Source organism: Mus caroli, unplaced genomic scaffold (genome assembly GCF_978045245.1).
Source record: "Mus caroli unplaced genomic scaffold, Mus_caroli_1 scaffold_14, whole genome shotgun sequence".
NCBI classification, from domain to species: domain Eukaryota; kingdom Metazoa; phylum Chordata; class Mammalia; order Rodentia; family Muridae; genus Mus; species Mus caroli.
Window position 1 is genome coordinate 68655001 of NW_028227269.1, and position 22154 is coordinate 68677154.

The following is a 22154-nucleotide window of genomic DNA, read 5'->3' on the forward strand; positions in this document are numbered from 1 at the left end:
TACTTTTCATAACCCTCTATATTTTGGGAAATTATTATTTGATGTGTTGTTGATCCCTTCCCCGACTCTACCACAATCTATGCATAGCTTAGCTGGGCTAGTTGTCCTAGCTAGGGTTTCTATTGCTGTGATAAAACACAATGACCAAAAGCATACTGGGAAGGAGAGGGTTTATTTTATCTTATGGCTTGTACTCCCCACCGAGGGAAGTCAGGGCAGGAGCTCAAGGCAAGAACCTGGAGGCAGAAGCTGAAACAGGGACCATGGAGGAATGCTCTATTATAGCCCAGAACTCCCCGGCTAAAGTGATTCTCCTGCCCCAGCTTCTCAGGTAGCTAGGACTACAGGTGTATACTTCTATACCCACCCAGGTTCTCTCTTTTTTTTTTTTTAAAGATTTATTTATTTATTATATGTAAGTACACTGTAGCTGTCTTCAGACACTCCAGAAGAGGGAGTCAGATCTCGTTACAGATGGTTGTGAGCCACCATGTGGCTGCTGGGATTTGAATTCTGGACCTTCAGAAGAGCAGTCGGGTGCTCTTACCCACTGAGCCATCTCACCAGCCCACCCAGGTTCTCTTGATCTCTTAAAAGTTTAATTCCATTTCAAATGTCATAGAGCTTGCAAATGGTTGTTGACATGCAACGATAAACCTGTGCCTGGGCCACACCTCCCCCGCTGGTGTGGCAGTTCACCAGCACTGTGGAGTTTGGGATGTTTGCGATCCCACGGCTCACTGCCTGGGTGCTGCAGCTGACTGCCGCTGTCTGGCAGCTCCATCCAGGATCATCCTGCATGTGGCTGGCCCAGGGAAAGATCACCACCAGTTAAAGTACTTACAGTTCCTGGTCAACGGGCTCTTCTTTTGTACTTTGGTACTGTTTATCATTGCAAACCGGGAGCTGCTGATGTAACAAGTACCTCACGACTTAGAGGGGTACCCTCCTCTAGTATTTCACAGTTCTTAAGAACTCTGGCTCTGCCTGCTGACTGCCCATCACTCACAGCTGGGCAATCTTGGGCTTTTTTTTTTTTTTTTTTTTATTGCTCTAGTGGCCTCATCTATGAACTGTGATAAGAAATGTTTATTCAGATTTGCTGTGACAAATTAATGAACATACACACAAATGAAAAACAACCACAGTTGTACCTGCATAATAAGCACTCAGTGGCCTAGAGCTGTTCTATCCACGGATGGTGCCAGACCCTGGTCATTCCTGCTCATAAGATATGATATGTGGCATGACACAGGAGAGGTAGAGAGAGTGGCACAGGTCTTCCACCTCGTGCTCTGGATGGAGAAGGAGGGCGTGATGGAAGTCCTGAGTGGCTGCAGGGATTTGCTCCATCCTGTGGAAGGATCCAGATGAATTTGGGCTCAAATCTAGTGTCTGCCACTAGTCCTGTATGGCTCCCCCCAAACCCTGCTGCTGCTTAAGCTGGTCCGTCCTCTGAATTTCCCATTAAGAAAAAGTAGTGTGGTTGACAATGGCAAATGTGCAGGACTGTTACAAAAAAAATCAAAACCCAAAAACAAACAAACAAAAAAACCCAAATAAGCTGGGAAGTACCCAGCTGCCCCTAAGAGAGCAACTATACCTGTTCCTTCCCTACTTGTTCTGTGTCAGACAGAGTCGGCTAAAAAGGGTGTTTATTACAGAAGAAAGGGGGAGGCAGGACGACTAAGAGCTTGCCTCTGTAGTTTGGACTGTGGGTAACTATATGACCTTTTAGTCTCAAAAGGCACCTTCTCTTGGTAGGCAGTGAAGAGTGATGGGAGGATATCGACTTGGGTCTATTTTCTTACTCCTTCAGAATTTGAGATGAATTGCTAAAGGGTTTCTCTTATGGAATTTTTCTCCCATGAGTCCCGATTCCAGGAAGTGGGAGGGAGAGATTAGGAGACATAGAAAAGAAAATAAACCTAGTAACCCTGACCTTAGTATAGCAACAGAGGGGAAGACAGAGAGGAGCAGTGCTCCACGGCCAGCCCACACCTGAATGCAGACCATCCCCAGAGAGCTGAAAAATGTGCAGACCAGGCAAGTCCTGAGCAACTGGGGACTCTCAGAGCAGCGGGGGCCTGGGCCCTAAGTGGCCAACAGGAGTCTTCTTCCTGGTGCTGGCCTCCTTGTCCTATGCCAGTTGGTGAACTAAACTCCCCATAGAGTTGTGAATTCCTTTCTAGAAGATCAGAAGAAAATAATAATTGTAACATTTAGGAAGTCACTATTCTCTAGTAGCACATTTCAGGTAGCAAGTTACAGGCTCAACTTTCATGATTTTCTTCTTTTTAATAATTGGGAAGCTTGCGGAGACGGCACAGTGGGTTAAAGCACCTGTTGTGGAGCATTGACTGGAGCATGATTCCCAGAGCCTGTATGGTTGACGGACACACCCAGTTCCTACAAGCTGTCCTCTGAACTCCAGGTTCACAAGACACGTGTGTGTGTCTGTGTGTGTGTGTGTGTGTGTGTGCATGCACACACGCTCTAGTAAGTGTAAAAATTGTTTGTTTGAAAATGTGGCACTGTGTACCCATAATATAAGCTCTTCAGAAAGTTGAGGCAGGAAGATCATGAGTTCAAAAAACCAGAAACCGGCCTGGCGTCACTGTGAGATTCCATCTAAGAAAGCTGTGTAGATTTCTGGCCTTGGCCTGCCTATTCTGTGCCTATTTCTGTCCCTTTGCAATGTCCAGCTTACGACACTATCCTCCTACCCTGCCCTCAGAGCTAGAGCAGGAGGGCTGTGTAAGACTCTGCTGGTATTTCTTTTGTAAAAAAAAAATCTATTCTAAGAGTGAAAGCTGAAAGTCAGGCCCACTGAGGAAAAGTAACAGCTTAAGATGCACACAAGGATAGTCACAGAAAAAAATACAGTCTACCTTTAGCAAATATGTATTGAAAATCTAATATATTTCAGGAAGTCTTCTAGATTTTGAGGGTAACTGCAGAAAGGAGAAATGTCTTTGCACCCACTATCCAACTAGGGAAGGAGTTATATCCTTGCAGGAGACACAGAAAGACCAGTCCCAGCCAGAAAGTACTGACATGCGGTGGAAAGGGTAACACTGTGTCTGTCGCATGGAATGTGGAAGGCAAGACTTCAACTAGGCTGCAAAACATCTAAGCTAGGAAAACATCTATAAAACTGCCCTGATGGGGCTGGTGAGATGGCTCAGCGGGTAAGAGCACCGACTGCTCTTCCGAAGGTCATGAGTTCAAATCCCAGCAAACATATGGTGGCTCACAACCATCTGTAACAAGATCTGACTCCCTTTTCTGGAATGTCTGAAGACAGCTATAGTGTACTTATAGATAATAAATCTTAAAAAAAAAAAACTGCCCTGAAAACATACCTACAAGTAACATTTTACAGATTGAACAGGTTATACTTAGGAACATATAAGTATTATATATATATATATATATATATATTACATATATGTATGCACACATATGCATATATGCATGGAATAACAATTAGTGAATATAAGAGGCCATGAATTTGAAGGAGAGTGAGAAGCCTCACTTTAAAGGAGGGTTTGGAGGGAGGAGAGGGAAAGGAGAAATGTTTTAATTAAATTGTTATCTTAAAAAATTAAAAAAAAAACGAAAAACAAAAAACCACAGAGAAGGAAAGTGTGACTTCAGCTGAGACCCTGAGTGGCTTCGAGAAAGGCAGGAAGGCGGTCATTTTGATGAAGTTTGTACTATTCTAGAAGCAGAAGGCAGCCAAGGTTTAGTAAGACATAGCCAGCCTTGGTTTAGTAAGGAAAGGCTGGGGAGAGAGGCAGCCACCCAACTCTGCAGGACCTGAAAGGTCAAGGTGCTGTTTAGCTCAATGCAAGCATCCTTTGAGGGCTTAAGCTAAGCAGTGCTAGGATAAAGGAGGGGCGTGTAGAAGCTGGGAGCTGCATCAGCCCAAAGGCAGAGTGCTGTGGGCTGGCCACAGTGGAGACAGAGGGCAACTTTAGATTTGGGATTCAGTTTGTGGGTGTGGGAAGGTGGGAGGTGGGTGCTGTGCTGAGCAGGGCTCCTGTCCTCTGCCCCATGTTCTCATCTTTATAAAACAGAAGTCTTTAGGGGTTCTGAGCTAAATTATGTGACGACATAATCACTGTATTGGGAGGTGGGTTCAGCACCGACTCTACTTACTGCAGATTGACATTAGAGGAGAAATTCAGCATATGGAAAATGAAGCTGTCACTGGGTGGTGGTGACAACATGCCTTTAATCTCAACACTTGGGAGGCAGGGGCAGTCAGATCTCTGAGTTCGTGGCCATCCTGGTCAACAGAATAAGTTCCAGGACATCCAAAACTACCAGAGAAACCCTGTCTTGAGAAACCACAATAGCAATACCAACCAACCAACCAACAGACCAAACAAAGACGATTGTATTCAGTGTTCTGTGGCCACTGTCAAAACTGGAAATGGTTTTAAAGCATTATAGTAGCAAACCATTTTCTACCATTTAGAGTGTTCAAATCTTCTAAACCCAACTATCCACATATCAAACACCTCATCAGAATGTGCTAATCTGAATGCCGTTCCCTAAATAAACTAGTTAATTCTGCTTGCATAAGAAGCAAATTTTAGACTTTGTGTGTTGCTGCTCCTTTGTGAGTGGAGGAATGGTGTCTGCCACGTGCATCTGAAGTGAAGTAATACAGGAAGATACAACTAAATGTTAACACTGATTATTGTTGATGCTAGAACGGATATGTGGCTTGTTTCTCTGCTCATTTCTGTTTCCCCCTTCCAAATGCTTCATTTACAGGAACGACTTTTGAAGATACAAAAGTGTTTTTCTAAAGTTTAGTGTAGTTAGCGAATAGCTGTTCTGCTGCTATTTAGGGTTCAAGCAGTGAGAGGCTGTAGCAGGCTGTATGCATGCCTCCTTGGGAAAGTTGGTGAGATCCAACAACCATGTATTCTAGACAGCTGTGGGGCAAACATTAACATCTTTGGTTTTCCTTTTTTTTTTTTTTAAATAGATTTACTGGAAGCTTCCAGGATGTTTAAGAACATTTGTGGATGCCCTTAAAGAAGAGAAAATAGTCTTCCCTAACGATGAAAAGTAAGCTAACTGATGTCTGCTCTAGCTCTCCAGGAACTGCCACTGCATCCCAGATGAGAGCCCAGGGCATAGGCATTACATCTCTCTGGATGTCCTGATGTTCTAAGAGATAAGCACTAGGTTTGGAGTAGGGTTTCTCCACATATCAGGATCTGCTGTTCTCCTTATGTCTGAGTCAACACTTTCGCCTACGCAGTGCCTTCTCTGATGTCATAAATATTCATCTTTACATCATTCATCTTTACAGACTGCTAGGGTCTAGTCTAACCATCTATAGGGGACCTGTCACTGCTAGGCCTTACTCCCCAAGTAACCCAAACCCATGCTATACCAGCCAGTGACCCAGCAGTAGATACAATGATTAGAAATAATTTAAGAATGTGTCTAAATAAGCAGTTGTTACTATATCCTTTTTCCTATTTCAGCACCTGAGGAGAGCTAGTGTTCTGAGCAGTATAACCTCTAGTGATGGATTTGGAAGGACGAGGAAGTGTCTGAGCAGGGCCTGAGAGCATGCCAGTATTGCCAAGCTGGGCTAACCAGGTGTGGCTGATCACACCTGGGATGCGCAGCCACAGGTAGCTGACCACACCTGGGATGCCCGCCCACTCTCTACTTTTATGGGGAGAAGTAAATAAATTGATTCTCCCGTAACAATTCTTTGAGCCTTTGCAGTGAGGTGTGCTCAGAGGGTGTATGAGTGGTCACTAGTATTCTCTATTGGTCATAGGCATTCTGGTTGGAAGCTGTAGAGAGACTCAGCTTCTCTGGTAGTTTTGTGATTTTTGAGTTATTTTATTTCATAGAGTTTTAAAGATTTACTTATTTTAATTTCATGTATGTGAGCCCTTTGTGCATATTGTATGTCTGGTGCCCAAGGAGGTGTCAGATCCCCTGGGACTGGAGTCACAAATGAAGAACATCCAGTGCTCTTACCCACTGGGCCATCTCCCTATCTTGTACACTTTTAATGAAAATAATTCATGCATTACACAGTGGACTAGAATGAAGAGAAAGGTAAGGTCGACTAGCAGGACACAAGTCAATCATTTCAATGTTTTTTTTTTTTTTTTTGTGATTTAATTCAATTCAATTGTATGAGCAAATGAAACAGAGGGAACCATGGACAAGAATAAAATAGTAGGTGAAGGTTTGTACACATGAAGCTGTGATTTTTTTTGGAAGGAATGTTTTATTTTTTTGTGCTTTGGGCAGACTTCATGTGTCACTAGAATTGAAACTGAAGAGCTTAGGTTGAATCATGAAACTGGGTGTTTCTCTCATGTCTGCTCCTAGTGTGAAGTTTCTGTCCTCCCCACTTCTCATCTTGCATGGTGAAGACGACAGGAAGGTGCCTCTGGAGTTCGGGAAACAGGTAGCCCAAGAACTCTACGGTTTCTTCATCTAGCGAACCTTTGATTGGAGCTCAGAGGTCTCTCACATTATAGTGGATCTTCTACATCCCTAAAAAGCCATGTTCCCTGAGCTAAATAGCGAGCGCCAGTGACCTTAGCTATTTAGTTTAAAGGAGATTGGGGTTAGGGGTAGACCTTGGTCCCTCACCTGGGGCTGTGGATAAGTGAGACCTCCCATGTCACCTCTAACAAGGTTTTCCCAGAGTGGGTTTGTTTAAACAATTCTTTGAGCCTTTGCAGTGAGGTGTGCTCAGAGGGAGGGCGAGCGGTCACTAGTATTCTTAGTCATAGGCATTCCAGTCGGTAGCTGTAGGAACAGACACCGGAGGATCTGGAGGGTCCCTCGGTCTCTGACTTGATGAGAGGCGCCCCAAGTCCCTCTCCCTTTCAGGAAAACCAGACCAGGAGATCTATGGCTGTGCACAACCGCCTTTGACTCTTGCCTCTGATACCCCTGCAGCTCTATGAAATTGCACACAATGCCTACAGGAACAAAGAGAGGGTCAAAATGGTCATCTTTCCTCCTGGCTTCCATCACGACTCTCTCTTTAAGAGCCCCATGCTGTTAAGTACTGTGAGGTGAGAACTCTTGCTAACTGAGTGACCCCTGTGATGCAATGGTGACTAGGCAGCCTTGAGTTAGTCAGCCCAAGTGTGAGTTGACCTAAGTCGTTTTTCTGCAGAGACTTCCTGAGCCAGCAGTGGGCATGAAAGGCTGGGACCAGCAGAAATTTCCAGCGAAGATGTGGTACAAACCTCGCCTGAGCTGGGTGGTTTCTTTATGCAAAATTGCGCTGGGCTGCTTGGATGAGCTGAAGCCCAGCCGACATTTGAATAAACAAAGCTGCATGGAATGTTCTTTTTAGTCCATCATTGTCTGAGAATCATGCCAAATCTTCAACGTGGAGAATCAGAATCTAATGTGATCTGATCTCATCTACAAATGCCCACCTACGAACCCTGCTGGGATATTTGTGAGTCAGGTGAATGCTGGTGTATGAACTCAGTGTCTGCCCCCAAGCTCCTAGGTTAAAATTTACCTGTCAGTGTGATGGTATCAGGAGGCAGAGGCTTTCAAAGGTGGTGTGAGCCAGGCTCTTGGGGATGGAATTAGGTCCCCAAAACACAGGTCTAAAGGACTTCTATCTGTTTCTTCCATCGGGAAAGGATAGGATGAGGAGGTACCATTTAGGAACGAGAAAGTGGCTCTCACCAGATACTGAGCCTGTGAGCTTTTTCATCTCGGTCGTCTTACATCTCCAGAACTGTGAGACTAAATTTATGCTGTTTGTAAGTTATCTGGACTAGTACCTCTTGTTATAACAGCCTGAACAGACCCAGACAGCAGCCTGGAGGTCGGACTCCGACAGCAGTGTAAGAAAGAAAATATTTTACCTTAGTTTATATAAATGACATTAAACAGTTCCAAGCAGTTTTCCAGCTCTCTGATTATTTTTAATTAATTTTTATTGATTATTTATTTACACTTCAAATGTTGTCTACCTTCCTGGTTTCCCCTCCGCAAAACCCCCATCCCATTCCCCCTCCCTTTTGCTGCTATGAGGGTACTTGCCACTCCTCCCCATTCCTGCCTCACCGTGGCTCTAGCATCCCCCTACACTGGGGCATCAAGCTTCCACAGGACCAAGGGCCTCCCCTCCCAGTGCCAAATAAGACCATCCTCTTTATGTGGCTAGAGCCATGGGTCCCTCCATGTGTACTCTCCGGTTGGTGGTTTAGTCCCTGGGAGCTCTAGGAAATCCTCTATTTCTTTTGAGGAAAGGAATCCAAGCAGGCTATTGATTGACAACTGGAAGTTGACATTTTATTTTTAGCTCTAACATAGACATACATTTTCCCTTCCCATCCCCGGAGACACTTAACTATTCAATGACAAAAACAGAATCAGGGAAACTCTAAAATACGCAAGTTCAATAAGAAGTCATTGAATAAGAGTATATTTTAGCATTCATTTCCCATTGGCACTGACCCCATTGCTGGACTCGTTGGATAGGGAAATCTTCAGATCCGAAGGCTCCATGTTCCAGATGTCCTTGGCATACTCCTTAATTGTTCGGTCACTGGAGAACTTCCCTGAGGCAGCGATGTTTTTGAGTACCATTGTGTTCCAGGCTTTTTGATTCTGTGAATAACATAATATATGTACAGTCCAGGGCCTGCGTGCCAGGCAAGCTTGACAAACATCAGGCCAAACACACTCCATAGAGGAATGGCAGGAACAAGGGAGGATGGTTTATAAATGAGCTCGCTCTGCTGATAGCCAGCTGGAGCAGACTACACTCTTCAAATTCGGAGTATATTTCTCTTAGGAATGAAAGAGTGCTTTTCATTTTAAGAGAAACTATGAGCATGGTGTGGTGGTGGATGCTTGTAATTCCTGGCCTTCAAGAGGCTAAGGTAAGACAATCTCAAGTTCAAAACAAGCCTGGGCTGTATAGACCTGGGGCTGGAGGTCTGTTAGAGGACCTGTGTTCAGTTCCCAGCACCTGCCTGGTAGCACAGAACTCTTTGGCCTCCACAGGTACCTGCACACACCCTGCGCATACTTGGCATCCACACCCAGAGACACACATAAATACAATAAAAATAAATCCTAGAGTTAAATGGGACAACTGCTCCTTCAGCTAAAGGTGGAGAAAGAGGCTAATCTCACTGTCTGTGGGCAGATGTGAAGAGATTTAACCTATGACTCAAAAAGTTTGAAAACCCATGAACAGTAGCTAACAAAGCAATGGAAAGCTTGCTGGCCCACTTAGTATTTTGTGTTCCCTTTGAAGGCCTGTGCCCCATTAGGTTTATTCTGAACCCCCACAACCCCACTGGGGTTTCAAAACAGGGTGAACCAAGGTCTTATTCGCAATCAAAAATATTTCAAAATCCTACATTTTTCTTTTTTTTTTTTTTTATAAAAGAGTATAAAAATATATTTGGCTTACAGTCTCTTTTTATCTTTTTTAGATCTCTGTGAGTTTATTGGAAGTTATTCAAAGCTGTTAAAACATCAGGAAATAAGAATAAGAATATAATAACATAAGAATTAAACTACCCTCCTACCATAAGCTATGCCTGAAACAGCATGGCAGCCCCCACTCGGGCTTGGAGATTTCTACATAAACATAAAAACAACGGAAATGGATAGCATGCTCAGTTCCTAGCAGGTCTTGTTAACTAATCGTCAGCGATGCAATTACTGCAAAGAGTCGGAAGCTGCAGCCTGCACTAATGAATCACGCAGGCGTGATTGAACCGCTGCGCTCCCAATGGGATGCTTAATTTAAACGGAAGCCCCGCGGTGTCTAACTGTCCTTGCCCTCAGTCCTTGCCCTCGTTCCTGTTTTCCTTTCCTGTTGTTATTTTGGAAACAGGATTTCTGTTTCCCCAGGGAGCTGCCCTCTCTCCTCTGAGTTCCTGGGTCTGTGCCCGCTGAACGGAAGTGGCCGGTGAGCCGATTAGCTCCAGAAACGCCTCTCACAGCTACGGAATTGCACTTAACTGTAGCTCTGTTAGGAGATTCGTCTGACTCAATCAAGAAGAGAAGGGCTGGCTGCAAAGCAGCACAAGCCTTGAAGGATCTCATTAAAAAACCCCAGAGGGCTGTCTAGGGTGAATGCAGGTGCTAACCTGTGCTGTCCACAGTCACACGCTTTGATAAAGGAATGGAAAAGAATGTTTGTGAAGGAGCCCTGGAGTCTCAGCTCAGACTCTGGTAATCCCTTCACCCCCAGGCTTTTGCAAGACACCCCTGAAGGGCCATTTACCAATGTGTTAACTGCAGGTGGAGGCTTATTTACAAAGCTTAAGTTTTTAAGTAATCATATATAAACCTCTCTTCTTTCGGTACATTTATATTCTAATGATCTGGCCTCCCCACAGGGCTGGATCAGGGGAGGTATTTACTTTTCTGTTTTCAAAGATTTCCAGATCAGTTCCTACCAACTAAACTGAGACTTGGTCTTAGAATAATCTTGGTAAGTTTTTCATACATCAGTGGAGGATTCTACCCACCACTGGGTCAGAGTCGCCGTGGGTGAAGGGTACGTTGTCATGTGTATTTGGAAACAGCAGCCTTGGTGACTGTGATTCTGGTTGAGAAACCTGGGGTTACAAGCTGCTTAAGGGAAGAAGGGCAGAGCTCTGCACAGAGAGGACCCTCTGAAGCGGGTACCCTGAGCTTCTGAGACAGGACTGCTCGTTGGACACAAATCACAGGTGATTTGCTTTTTTAAATTAATGCAAGAGTTTACAATTGTTACAGAAATCTCAAATTCCAACCTCTGGAATAGCCTTCCCAGTGTGTCTTGTAAACTAGCCAAAAGACAGATTTTGATCTGAACATCTGGAAATTTCTCTCACTAGTTTCTATCTCTCCTCTCCTCTCCTCTCCTCTCCTCTCCTCTCCTCTCCTCTCCTCTCCTCTCCTCTCCTCTCCTCTCCTCTCCTCTCCTCCCCTCCCCTCCCCTCCCCTCCCCTCCCCTCCCCTCCCCTCCCCTCCCCTCCCCTCCCCTCCCCTCCCCTCCCCTCCCCTCCCCTCCCCTCCCCTCCTCTTCTTTTCTTCTCTTCTTCTCTCTGTCTCTCTCCCTCTCCCTCTCTCTTGGTGGTACAGTGGGAGGGGGCTGTCAAACTCAGCCTTGCACAAGCTAGACAAATATTCAACCAAGCTCCCTAGGTTTGATTGGCCACTAGGACCCTGTTACTTGGATTTCCTTAAAAGGAAACAATTAGCTAACTATAGCAAACTATTTAAAACCCACCAGACACTTACCATATACAGCTGACTGACTTTTTCTTGACACTTGACATAGGCTTCGTAGTCTGCAAAGACTTTAAATCTGTTTATGTTTTTTGTCGATGTGAGATTGGAAGAGAAACAGACAGAACACCTTCATTAACAGAGATTCCTTTAACTTTAAAGCGGGTAACATTAACCTAGACCTACTTTAACTTATCTTTTGCTTACTGGCAAGCATGCCTGGCTTACCAACAAGAATCTTCGTCATTTTGTAGTTCTCATATGCAAATATGTCAACACTTGTATGCATGTGTGAGTCGAGGATATCGGTGGAAAGAGAGAATGAACACAAGATTTGAGGCTTATTCTCAAGCCTTAACCATTTGTGCAGGATGCCCCACCCCCAAGCTTATGACCGGGAGTCAGATCATAGGTCCGTGCTAAGTTACCTGAGTGGGTTGCTGATAGTTAGGGATCCTTTTGGTCCCATCTTCCCATGTCAAATCATACCCTGTTGGAACTCACCTGTCATGATAAAATAACATGTTGATGATGTCTTTGAAGAGGTCAGGCTGATTGGGAGAAAAGAAGCCATTGTTGATTTGGTCAATGACCAACTTCAGTTCTGGGAGGGCCTCGTAATATTCTTTGGCCTCATACCTGTAGTGAAAGGGTGGGTGGGGGAGGAAGAGAAGGCCGTGTCAGTGTGCGTGATGGGCAGAACACCAGATGCCGCATTCGCTATGAAATACACACAGAAACATCAGTATTTATAGAAATCATTACAGATTTCAACATGGGTACAAATTACTTTTTAACACTAGATCCTAATCAATCCTCTCCCAGCTGATTCATTTTTTTTTTAATGAAGAAAGCATTAAGAGCAGTGGATTATGAAAGTTCTAGTCTCATCTGATAGACTATGTATGGTAAGGCTTATTTTAAAGCCGACTACGGTTTAAGCAGCATGGTATTAAGAGAACTAGCTGTTTTCTCTGAACCCACAGATGCATAAAACTTGATGCTACTGAGTGAAACTTTCTTCTAAGGCTCAGAAAGTATATTTAACGCGCCCTGAATTTCCTTTGGGTTCTATCTTGTACTCAGGTTAATAAACCCAACTATATATTAAATGGGAACAAATGTTGCTGAGACACATCTCTGTTTACCGTGCCTTCTTTGGGTCTATTCTTCAAGGCCTTAAAGCAGGGGCTCTCGGCCTTCCTGATGCTTCCTTTAATACAGTTCCTCACGGTGTGGTGACCCCCAACCACAAAGTCATTTCAATGCTACTTTGGAACTGTAATTTTGTGACAGTTGTGAATCATAATGCAAACACCTGTGTTTTCTGATGGTCTTAGGTGACCCCCGTGAAAGGGCCATTCAAACCTCAAAGGGGTGTTAACTCATAGGTTGAGAACCCCTGGCTTAAAGGAGCACCAGGTATGGTTTAATATGACAAAAACATCTATGACTAGTCATACTATGACTATTGCTTCATCTTTTGATCAAAGTAAAAAAAAAAAAAATCCCAAACACAGGAACCTGGATGGCTCACTGAGGTGCCATGGCTGGTAACTATGGGCAACTTGTCCACACATCGGCCCTAAGCATCCTTTAGTTACCCTGGCTTGCGTTAACTAAGGCTACCTGTGGCTAGGAGGTTCTGATTTCTCATGTTCTGTCTCTACATCTCCTGAGACCAGGTCTCAGTGGGGTGCCTGCCTGAGAAGTAATATCCCTTCCTGGGGTCACCTGCTCAACAAAAGGGAGTGGGTCTCTCACCCCTTCTTGTCCAAAGCAGCCACATCATCTACTCTCATGCCAAAGATGAACAGGTTCTCCTCCCCAGCTTCCTCTGCCATCTCCACATTGGCCCCATCCATAGTCCCGATGGTCAGGGCCCCGTTCAGCATGAACTTCATGTTGCCTGTCCCGGAGGCTTCCGTGCCTGCAGTGGAGATCTGCTCCGACAGGTCTGTGGCTGGAATGACTGTAAACAGGTGGTGTCAACTGATTATTCCTGCTCTCTGCCTCCCTAGCTTTATGTGAGAATTGACCTAGCTGGCCTTTTGTTGATGATGAATATGTGCATATCCTGGTACACCTACAGCGGGGTAGAAGGACAGATCTCACTTTCTCCTTGACCCAGGCAGTTACTGTGCCCATTTGGGATGTGCTAGGAACCCATTGTTTATATGGCTCTTTCTTGGTCTATAAACTGTAAAAGAATATCTACTTGCGCTGAGCTATGAACTGGACATCATTTTCTCTCCCTTTTCATCTCTCTATTTTTACTTCTGCTTTATAAACAACTGCAACTTCTATTTCTTGGCCCATAAAATTCCTGGGCCTTTCCTTAACTCCTGTTTTTGTAAGGGACTGAATTGTCTTCCCTTGTTTCTTTTACTGTCCCTGCAATTGAGGCATTTTGTGCCTGGGGCTAGACACTCATACTCTGCCCCTTCTGAAAATCAGATCTTCCTGAACCTCCAAGGCCCCCCTTCACCACAAATCAACCCTGAGTCTGCCTTGTTCCGAGAGCTTATTTGTGGATTATATTTGTAACTCATTTGTAATTTTAGGAACCTGGCTCCTTCCCCTTTATGCAGAGACATTTAAGCAGTAACCCCATGGGAATCCAAAATGCCACGAAGAGAAAGTTGACTTTTAGTTTTTTAAATCTCGGAAGTAGGTGAATACACAGTTGGCACTGGTTGTACGGTGGGGTGGCCTCTCTGCCAGCATGCCCAGTGACTAAGCAAAGGTCCCTGTGTAAAGAAAGGGATGTTGGCTTCCTGCCTGCCTGTCCCTGTGTGCGAACTCTGTGTTTGATTCTTGAATTCACATCTAAGCCTCGTGCTTTGGCAGTGTCGTGTCTGTCCTCATTTGATGTCACAACATGAACAAATGACAACCCTTCCTCCATGCAGTGACCAGAGAGCCATCATCAGCTGGTGTTTTCTTGCAAAACCTGGGCTGGCAACTGAAGACCTTCCCTCCCTCTCAGAGAGGGTCATGGCCAGGCCTCAGCATCTCCACCATCACAGGCTCTTCAGATAGAAGAACCAGGCACTTGCAAACATAATCGTGTGACACTTGGGTCACTTAGGTCACATAGGTCACTTGGGTCATTGTAGAAGCCATCTTTGTTTGCCTTCTATTGTGCTACTAGCTCCCTTCTATTTGCTTCTATTGTCCACTGCTTCATGTCTACCCCAAGTGAGCCCAGATTTTGCCCTGCCCCTCCCCTATGCTTGGCAATGAGGACACCACCTTTTTCGGCAAGAGACACTCTGTAGTTCTCCAAGAAGATGACTTTCAACTTGCTGCCGACCATGGGGTCATTGTTCACCACTTCTGCCACAGAGGTGACCAGCTTTATGATCATTTTGGCCATGTGATATCCCGGGGCAGCCTTGGGGGAGAAGAGCAATGTGTGGAGAGAAGGTTCCCAGCGATGAAGAAAGCAAGCAGCAAGAGACCAGAGCCCTTACGTCCCCATGAAATTCAGCCAACTTACTTTGCCACCAATTATGACTGTCCTTGGCACGAAGAACTTCTTAGGGTCTTTCTTGATGCCTTAAAAAGATGGGAACAGGCAGAAAGAGAGATGACTGCTGCGGAGGTGGTGGGGCCTACCTTGAGACGGATGCTTCCACCCCCCTGAGAGCGGATCCTGGGGGGCTCTGGAGAAACTCACGATTGTACATGGTGATCACATGCAGGCAGTTCAGAAGCTGCCTTTTATACTCGTGGATCCGCTTCACGTGGACATCAAACATGGAGGATGGGTTGATCTTCACCTTGTATTCCTTCTCCAGGAACTGGGAGAATTTCAGCTTATTTTCCTGTGGAGAGTGACCATGCCAGAGCTCTCCTCACTTGGATGCCTTGGGTGTCTGCTGGAGCCCAAATCCTCCACTCCAGGGTGAGGGCAGGGACCCGGGCCTGGCGGTCTCACCTGCTTCACTTTGGCTATTTCCCGGAGGAAGATGTCATCGCTCACAAAACTGTGGAGCTTCGTCAGCTGGCTCAGGTCTTTCACATAATCCTCTCCAATTTTCTATCAGTTTAAAGGAAGACGTTAACCTGAGACCTCGAGCACAGCCACCGTAGCAGTGTCTGCTGGTGTGTGGTAAGTGGCTCTCATGCCCGGCAGTTCACAAACCGCTTGTTTTGCTCACAAAAGAAGCCAGACTGTCTACATGGGAAGAACCTCAAGTATAAGAAACTTACGTATGAGGAGTGACCAAGAACCCAGGTTCTGTGATGTCTCTGAGCTTTGTCATCCTTCATGACTAGCAGGCACCCTACTCCATCTGTGGGTCACACAGATGCTGTTGGCCATGAACTGCTATGTCATTTGTGTGTCCCTTGTTCAAGTATTTCAAGGTGGGGGACAGTCAGATGGCTCAGTGGTTAGGGCACATACTGCTTTTGCAGGGTATCCAAATTTGGTTCCCAGTACCCAAATAGAGAGGCTTACAACTGACTGTAATACCAGCGTCAGGAGAGGTATACCCTATTCTGACCTTCAAGGGCACCTGCACCCATGTACTGATCCTCTTTTCGTAAACACATTAATAATAATAATAATAAAAATAAAAATAGAATGGCCCTGCTAACATCATGAGAGCCACTCACTCAGAAGCCAGCCCTGCCACAGGTAGGATCTGCCACACACCTCCATTTGTTGTCACCCTGCCCCCCCAGCACCTCCTTCTACCTCCGCTATCAAGTCAGCCAGCCCTGGGTTGCAGAGTAGGAGCCAGCGCCTCGGGGTAATCCCGTTGGTTTTATTCTGGAACTTGTCTGGTTCTAGCTCACTGAAGTCCTTGAATCTGGAGAGAGAAGAGACAAACCACTGACACTGGCTGAAGTGGGCAGAGTTCTGCTTGCTGGGCAAAGCTCAGAGTTACATTCAAGAAGCCAAGGGTAGGCTCAGAAAGATTAGATAAAGATGAAGGGAGGACCCGGCAGTAGATTCATTTGCAATTCAAAACAATGGCCCCAGATAGTCCCCTCCATCTGACTTCCTGGCTGTGACATATATATCAAGTTTTTCAGCAGAATATTTATTTATTTATTTATTGCTTGTAAATCTAGACTTGAAAGGCACAAAGAGAAGGTATTTTTGTGCTTCTTTCTTTTTTAAGAAAACAGTTCTCTCATATTTTTGGTTGTGAGCCTTGCCTTTAAGAGCTATACCCAAGATACAATTTGCAAAACACATGAAACTCAAGATGAAGGAAGACCAAAGTATGGATACTTCAATCCTTCTTAGAAGGGGGAACAAAATACCCTTGGAAGGAGTTACAGAGACAACGTTTGGAGCTAAGACGGAAGGAAGGACCATCCAGAGACTGCCCCACCAGGGGATCCCTCCCATAATCAGCCACCAAACGCAGACACTATTGTATATGCCAGCAAGATTTTGCTGACATGACCCTGATATAGCTGTCTCTTGTGAGGCTATGCCAGTGCCTGGCAAATACAGAAGTGGATGCTCACAGTCATCTATAGGATGGAACACAGGGCCCCCAATGGAGGAAGTAGAGAAAGTACCTAAGAACTGAAGGGGTCTGCAACCCTAAAGGAGGAACAGCAATATGAACTAACTAGTATCCCCTGAGCGTGTGTCTCTATCTGCATATGTAGCAGAGGATGGCCTAGTCGGCCATCACTGGGAAGAGAGGCCCTTGGTCTGGCAAAGATTATATGCCCTAGTATAGGGGAAGACCAGGGCCAGGAAGCAGGAGTGGGTGGGTTGGGGAGCAGGGCAGGGGAGAGTATAGGGGGCTTTCAGGATAGCATTTGAAATGTAAATGAAGAAAATACCCAATAAAAAGTTGTTAAAAAAAAAAGAAAGAAAGAAAACAGTTCTCTCTGTCAGACAACACTTGAAGAGTTTCCCAGGCCCTTTCATCTGGAAGCACAACCTGTTCCTAAGCAGCCTCACTGCACCCATGGACCTGGGTGAGGCTGGCAGCTCCAGCATCCACACTCACACTTGGGTCTTCACGATGTCCGAGTGGATCTTTGCTACACCGTTCACCGCGTGGCAGCCCACAATGCAGAGGTGGGCCATGTTGATCCGTTTGCCTCCTTCCTCCTCAATGAGAGACATTCTCCGCATGCGGCTGATGTCTTTAGGAAACAAGGCCACGATTCTCTAGGGGAAGGAAGACACAGATATCTTGGGGTTTTAAAGCAGCCCTCGGATGCTACGCATGCCCCCAAGCAAAATCTCTGAGGGAGTGAGAAGAAACCTCTCTGGAGAGGTAGAGCTAGCTATATGTGGAGAAGCCATCTCTCTGTTTTACACTTTCAAGGACACTGGTTTAACAGAGTCCCACCCAGACGTAAGTACTTTCAGAGACTGAAATACGCCAAGGCCTCCCTCATCTAGGAGAGGAGAACACCCTGGCCACCCTGGGCATGTTACAGCTGGATTCTCCTGAGAGGGCAGCATCTGTCACAACGACTTACGTCTAAATGCTTCTGATTGATCTCATAAATGATCTCCAAGTGTCGGGGCAGCAGCTTCTCCACCAGTTCCACCGGCCAGCGCTCCAGGGCCTCCGGGAGCACCGTGTGGTTGGTGTAAGCGAAGGTCTTCTTCGTGATCTCCCATGCCTGCAGCAGAGAGGGTCAGTGGCTGGCCCTTCAGTGCACACCACCAAAAGTCAAATGCTTCTCAGTGCCCACCGTGTGCCACAGGCATGTGCCACAGGTGTGTCTGAGTGTGCACAGTCAGGTGTACTTGATTCTGAGTCTGGGGAACACTGTTACACTGCATTTTTTTCAGGGAAAGAAAAAAGCTTTTTATAAGGCTGTCTGATAAGATACTAGATGACATTTTGATAAGCCTTCTCTGTTGTCATTTCTTGTCTTTTATTATTAACGATCAATTACTCAAAGCTGGGGAATAAAACCTTAAGTAACATTTAGCAGACACAAAATAATATTTAAAATTCTGACTCCCAGGCTGGGGACATCGCTCAGACAGTAAAGCGCTGGCTCTAAAAGCAGGAGGAGCTGAGTTTGATCCCCCACATCAAACAACAAAATCACTGGGGAGGCAGAGGCAGGATCCCTGCGCTCACTGACCAGCTACCTAGCCTATTTGATGAGCTCCAGCCTAATAAGAGACTTCATCTCAAAAAACAAGATGGATGGCCCCTGAGGAACAACACCGAAGGCTGTCCTCTATATGCAAACTTGTGCGCACACCGCCTCCCCTTCCCCCTCCCCCCACACATACATATAAAACGCTGACCCCAAAGTTACAGGGGCACACTTTTAGTTAGCTGTCTTCTGGTGCTAGATTATTTCCTTTCAAATCATTTGATAAACAAAATATGTCCAACACAGTATAATCCTTGACATAGCTGTTGGTGCCCCTGGCTATACTTGCTTGTATCTGCTTAGTTTTTAGGGTTTTAGGTTTATTTCCTGTAGAACACTAAGGATGGAGATATGTTGGCATCAGGGCAAGCTATACCTTCAACTGTGGGAATTTAGCAACAGAAACTTATTTTGAACCCAAATAAAGGAGCCTCTCAAAAGTCCTTCAACCCAGAGAGTCCGAATGGTTTAAAGACAAAGAAGCCAGGTTATCCAGACCTTGGCCCAGGGCAGTTTTTCAATGTCCACAAAAATCCTCATCAGCTCCGGAATGGCGAGTGCAGGATGTGTGTCATTCAGCTGGATGGCTACCTGGGTAGAGAAAAGACACGGCATGGAGGTGAGTGACGGCCCAGGGCCAGGCTTCCTGTCCTCACAAACATCTGGGAGGAGCACTGGGCTCCCACTTCCTGGGAAACTCTGCTTGTCTAACTTTCAGAGCACAGGGAGAGAGTGAATCTGATGGCAGTCTTCCCTGTGGACCTTACCTGTGGCCACAGTCTGAACAAGGGGCTCTCAACCTGCAGGTTATAACCCCATTGGGGCTGAACAACCCTTGTTACAGAGAATGCATATCAGATATCCTGCATATCAGATATCTTGCATATCAGATATCCTGCATATCAGATATCTTGCATATCAGATATCCTGCATATCAGATATTTACATTACTATTCACAACAACAGCAAAATTACAGTTATGAAGTAGCAACGAAGTAATTTTCTGGTTGTTGTTGGTGGGGGGGTCACCACAGCATGGGAACTGTGTTAAAAGTTGAAGGAAGCATTGGGAAGGTTGGGAACCACTGGTCTAAAAGGTTGAAGGAAGCACTGGGAAGGTTGGGAACCACTGGTCTGAACACTCACCTGATCTGGAAAAGCATCAAACACGGTTCCCACACCATCCTTGGAGCCGAACTTGGAAGCCTTGAAGCGCCGGATGACATCCTGCAGGGTGGCAGCCACCACAAAGTACTCCTGTTTCAGCCGCAGCTCCTTCCCTTCAAAGAACTGCAAGCCAAGGAACCCAAGTGAGGGAGGGTTGCAGTGGAGCTGTAACCAATACGTGAGCCGTGTCCCCTGCCTGATGTCTGCGGAGAGGTGTCACAGGGAATGAAGAAATATCAACTTTTGCTTCCCTGAAACCCTGTTCAACTGACAGCCAAGAGCTCTAGGGTGTGTGTCCAGATAAAGAAGCTGGAGAGACAGTAGTAACACTGTGTGTGTGTGTGTGTGTGAGAGAGAGAGAGAGAGAGAGAGAGAGAGAGAGAGAGAGAGAGAGAGAGAGAGAGAGAGAGAGAGAGAGAGAGAGGAGCCAAGTGCAGTGCCCTCAGAGACCAGAGGAGGGCATCAAATTCCCTGGCATTTTAGTTACAGGTGGTGTAACCTGATTGTGGGAACAGGACTCAGGCCCTCTGCAAGAGTGGTACCAGCTGTTAACTGTCGAGCCATCCCTGATGTATAGAGTAGAGACATCTCCTGATGGTGAGAAACAGGTGGGCGTGTGGAAATCCAGCCAGCTCTTGGCCTGCTAGTGGAGAAGAGCCAAGAGGAAATTCAGTTTGTCTGTCAGAGTTCTCCTACTGGGATGGAGCATGTTTAGAAACTGGCAGCACCAATTCCTTTGAAAGTAGAGGTACAGATGGAAATAAGGGTCATTTGAGAGCTGCCTATGGGACAGCTGACCTTGGGCCTCAAGAAATCCTGCAGTTGGGGCTGGAGAGATGGCTCAGTGGTTAAGAGCACCAACTGCTCTTCCAAAGGTCCTGAGTTCAAATCCCAGCAACCACATGGTGGCTCACAAACATCCATAATGAGATCTGATGCCCTCTTCTGGGGTGTCTGAAGACAGGTACAATGTACTTACGTATAATAAATACATCTTAAAAAAAAAAAAAAAGAAATCCTGAAGTTGAGTGAGCCATTTCCTTTCCCAACTTGGACAGGAGCAGGCTTTTTATGAGATGGTAAGTCTCCAGTGAAGGGCGCAGTTAAGGCCAGGTGCCAATGATCTCATATTGAAAAATGTGTCTGGGGGTGGAGAGTGAAAGTGGACGGGTTGAATGTTGTCTTCTCCCAGCCACACTGCCAAACACAGCCAGCCTCTATTGGCTTCACCAGCATCAACTGATCATTCACAGAAACCAACCCCATCAAAATGACTTGAACTTGTCAGCAACAATAATGGCAATACAAGCAGAATCTACTCCGCATCCAGGCAAACGTCAGGATGTATATGCTCTTGAGACACACAAGGTCTCAAGAAAATTCAGCTCACAGACACCCATTCCCAGGAGGTCTGGAGGGATGTATCCTACCAGAAATAGTGAGCAAACCCAGAACTGCAAGACCCAGGAACCTAGAAACAATGACCTCAAATGGGAGGTAAGCACAAGCTCTCTGGATGATGGCAGGGACATGAATTTACACTTAGCAAACACCGGTTGAGCACAGTGAAGACTCTGATGTTCATACAGAGAGAATAGGATGGGAAACGTTTCTGTGATGGAGAAGACGAGGCTTAGGCTTGTCTTTAGAAGTGGGGGGCAAACAATGGAGGGCATAGAAAATCCTAAAGTAGTAACAACTTCGTGTTATTACTTCATGAAGTTACAGCTTCGTGAAAACAGATGGCTGCCTACCTTTCCAAACCTGTCTTTCCAAACATGTATATCTTTGATAAAAATAGAAGAGACGACAATTTCATGATTAAAATAAAATTGTCTAGGGTAATAGTAACAATGAGACTATAAAGTGGTAGAATTACATTTGTTTTTTACTTTCTTTGTTTTATATAGCTTATTTTTTTTCTAATGGTATATGTTGTTGTACAATCTACAATGAAGGTATTGTTCTAAAAATAATAAAAAGCATCATGACCCTGCTTATGATGAAATTAAGCGTCTATCAATCTAGAGAATTATTCAACGCCTAGAAATGAAATTATCTCTGTCTTTAATAGTGGGAAGATAGATGTGAGATCAATTTCTTTACAAGTTTTGGAAATTTTTACTTTGGAAATCTGGATGATCTAGTAATTCTTGGTTTGAGTCCTAAAGATGAGTGAGACTTTGTGAGGTAAGTACACAGGGTCAGAGTGGTTCCTGGCAATGTGGTGGGGCGGGGCAGGGTGGTTCATCCAGTGCCCCTGGACTCCTAATGCAGCCAAGGTCCTGGCAGAGGAGTCAGAGCACGGCGACCAATCAGAGAGCGGGTCAGGCGCTACTCAGTCCTGCACGTGACCAGAAAAGCCTTTCAGGGCCATAGGCAGAGCACATGACTCACTAGGGGCGGAGCAAGAAGAACAGCAAAATTCTTACAAGGAAGGCTGAAGTTTAGATGCTGGCTATGACCATATTTAAGAAGAAAAACTATTTTTTTAAAAAATAACGACAATGCGTGCACACACCCACAAATGTTATGGATCCTCTCTGAAAAAACAGAGCAATAACAAGATAGTATCTTGAGGGATGCTTAACCCAAAAGTCCTG

At 45.5% G+C, this 22154-nt stretch overlaps 2 protein-coding genes across 2 annotated transcripts in view; one reads left to right on the plus strand and one right to left on the minus strand.

Annotated features, from left to right (window-relative positions):
- The window catches only part of Abhd12b (abhydrolase domain containing 12B), a 29279-nt gene extending 21893 nt beyond the window's left edge, over positions 1–7386 (plus strand). The window contains exons 10-13 of the mRNA XM_021179677.3: positions 5006–5088; positions 6385–6463; positions 6964–7082; positions 7187–7386. Of these exons, the coding sequence (XP_021035336.1) occupies positions 5006–5088; positions 6385–6463; positions 6964–7082; positions 7187–7214 (309 nt within the window). The 3' untranslated portion in view covers positions 7215–7386. The remainder of the gene's footprint in view (positions 1–5005; positions 5089–6384; positions 6464–6963; positions 7083–7186) is intronic.
- Positions 7387–8302: 916 nt separating this feature from the next.
- Positions 8303–22154, minus strand: part of Pygl (glycogen phosphorylase L) — a 37355-nt gene continuing 23503 nt past the window's right edge. The window contains exons 8-20 of the mRNA XM_021179683.3: positions 19531–19674; positions 18883–18975; positions 17746–17892; positions 17265–17428; positions 15983–16097; positions 15218–15319; positions 14957–15104; positions 14777–14835; positions 14530–14671; positions 13039–13246; positions 11779–11913; positions 11287–11353; positions 8303–8646 (exon numbers count right to left, since the gene is read on the minus strand). Of these exons, the coding sequence (XP_021035342.1) occupies positions 8473–8646; positions 11287–11353; positions 11779–11913; positions 13039–13246; positions 14530–14671; positions 14777–14835; positions 14957–15104; positions 15218–15319; positions 15983–16097; positions 17265–17428; positions 17746–17892; positions 18883–18975; positions 19531–19674 (1698 nt within the window). The 3' untranslated portion in view covers positions 8303–8472. The remainder of the gene's footprint in view (positions 8647–11286; positions 11354–11778; positions 11914–13038; positions 13247–14529; positions 14672–14776; positions 14836–14956; positions 15105–15217; positions 15320–15982; positions 16098–17264; positions 17429–17745; positions 17893–18882; positions 18976–19530; positions 19675–22154) is intronic.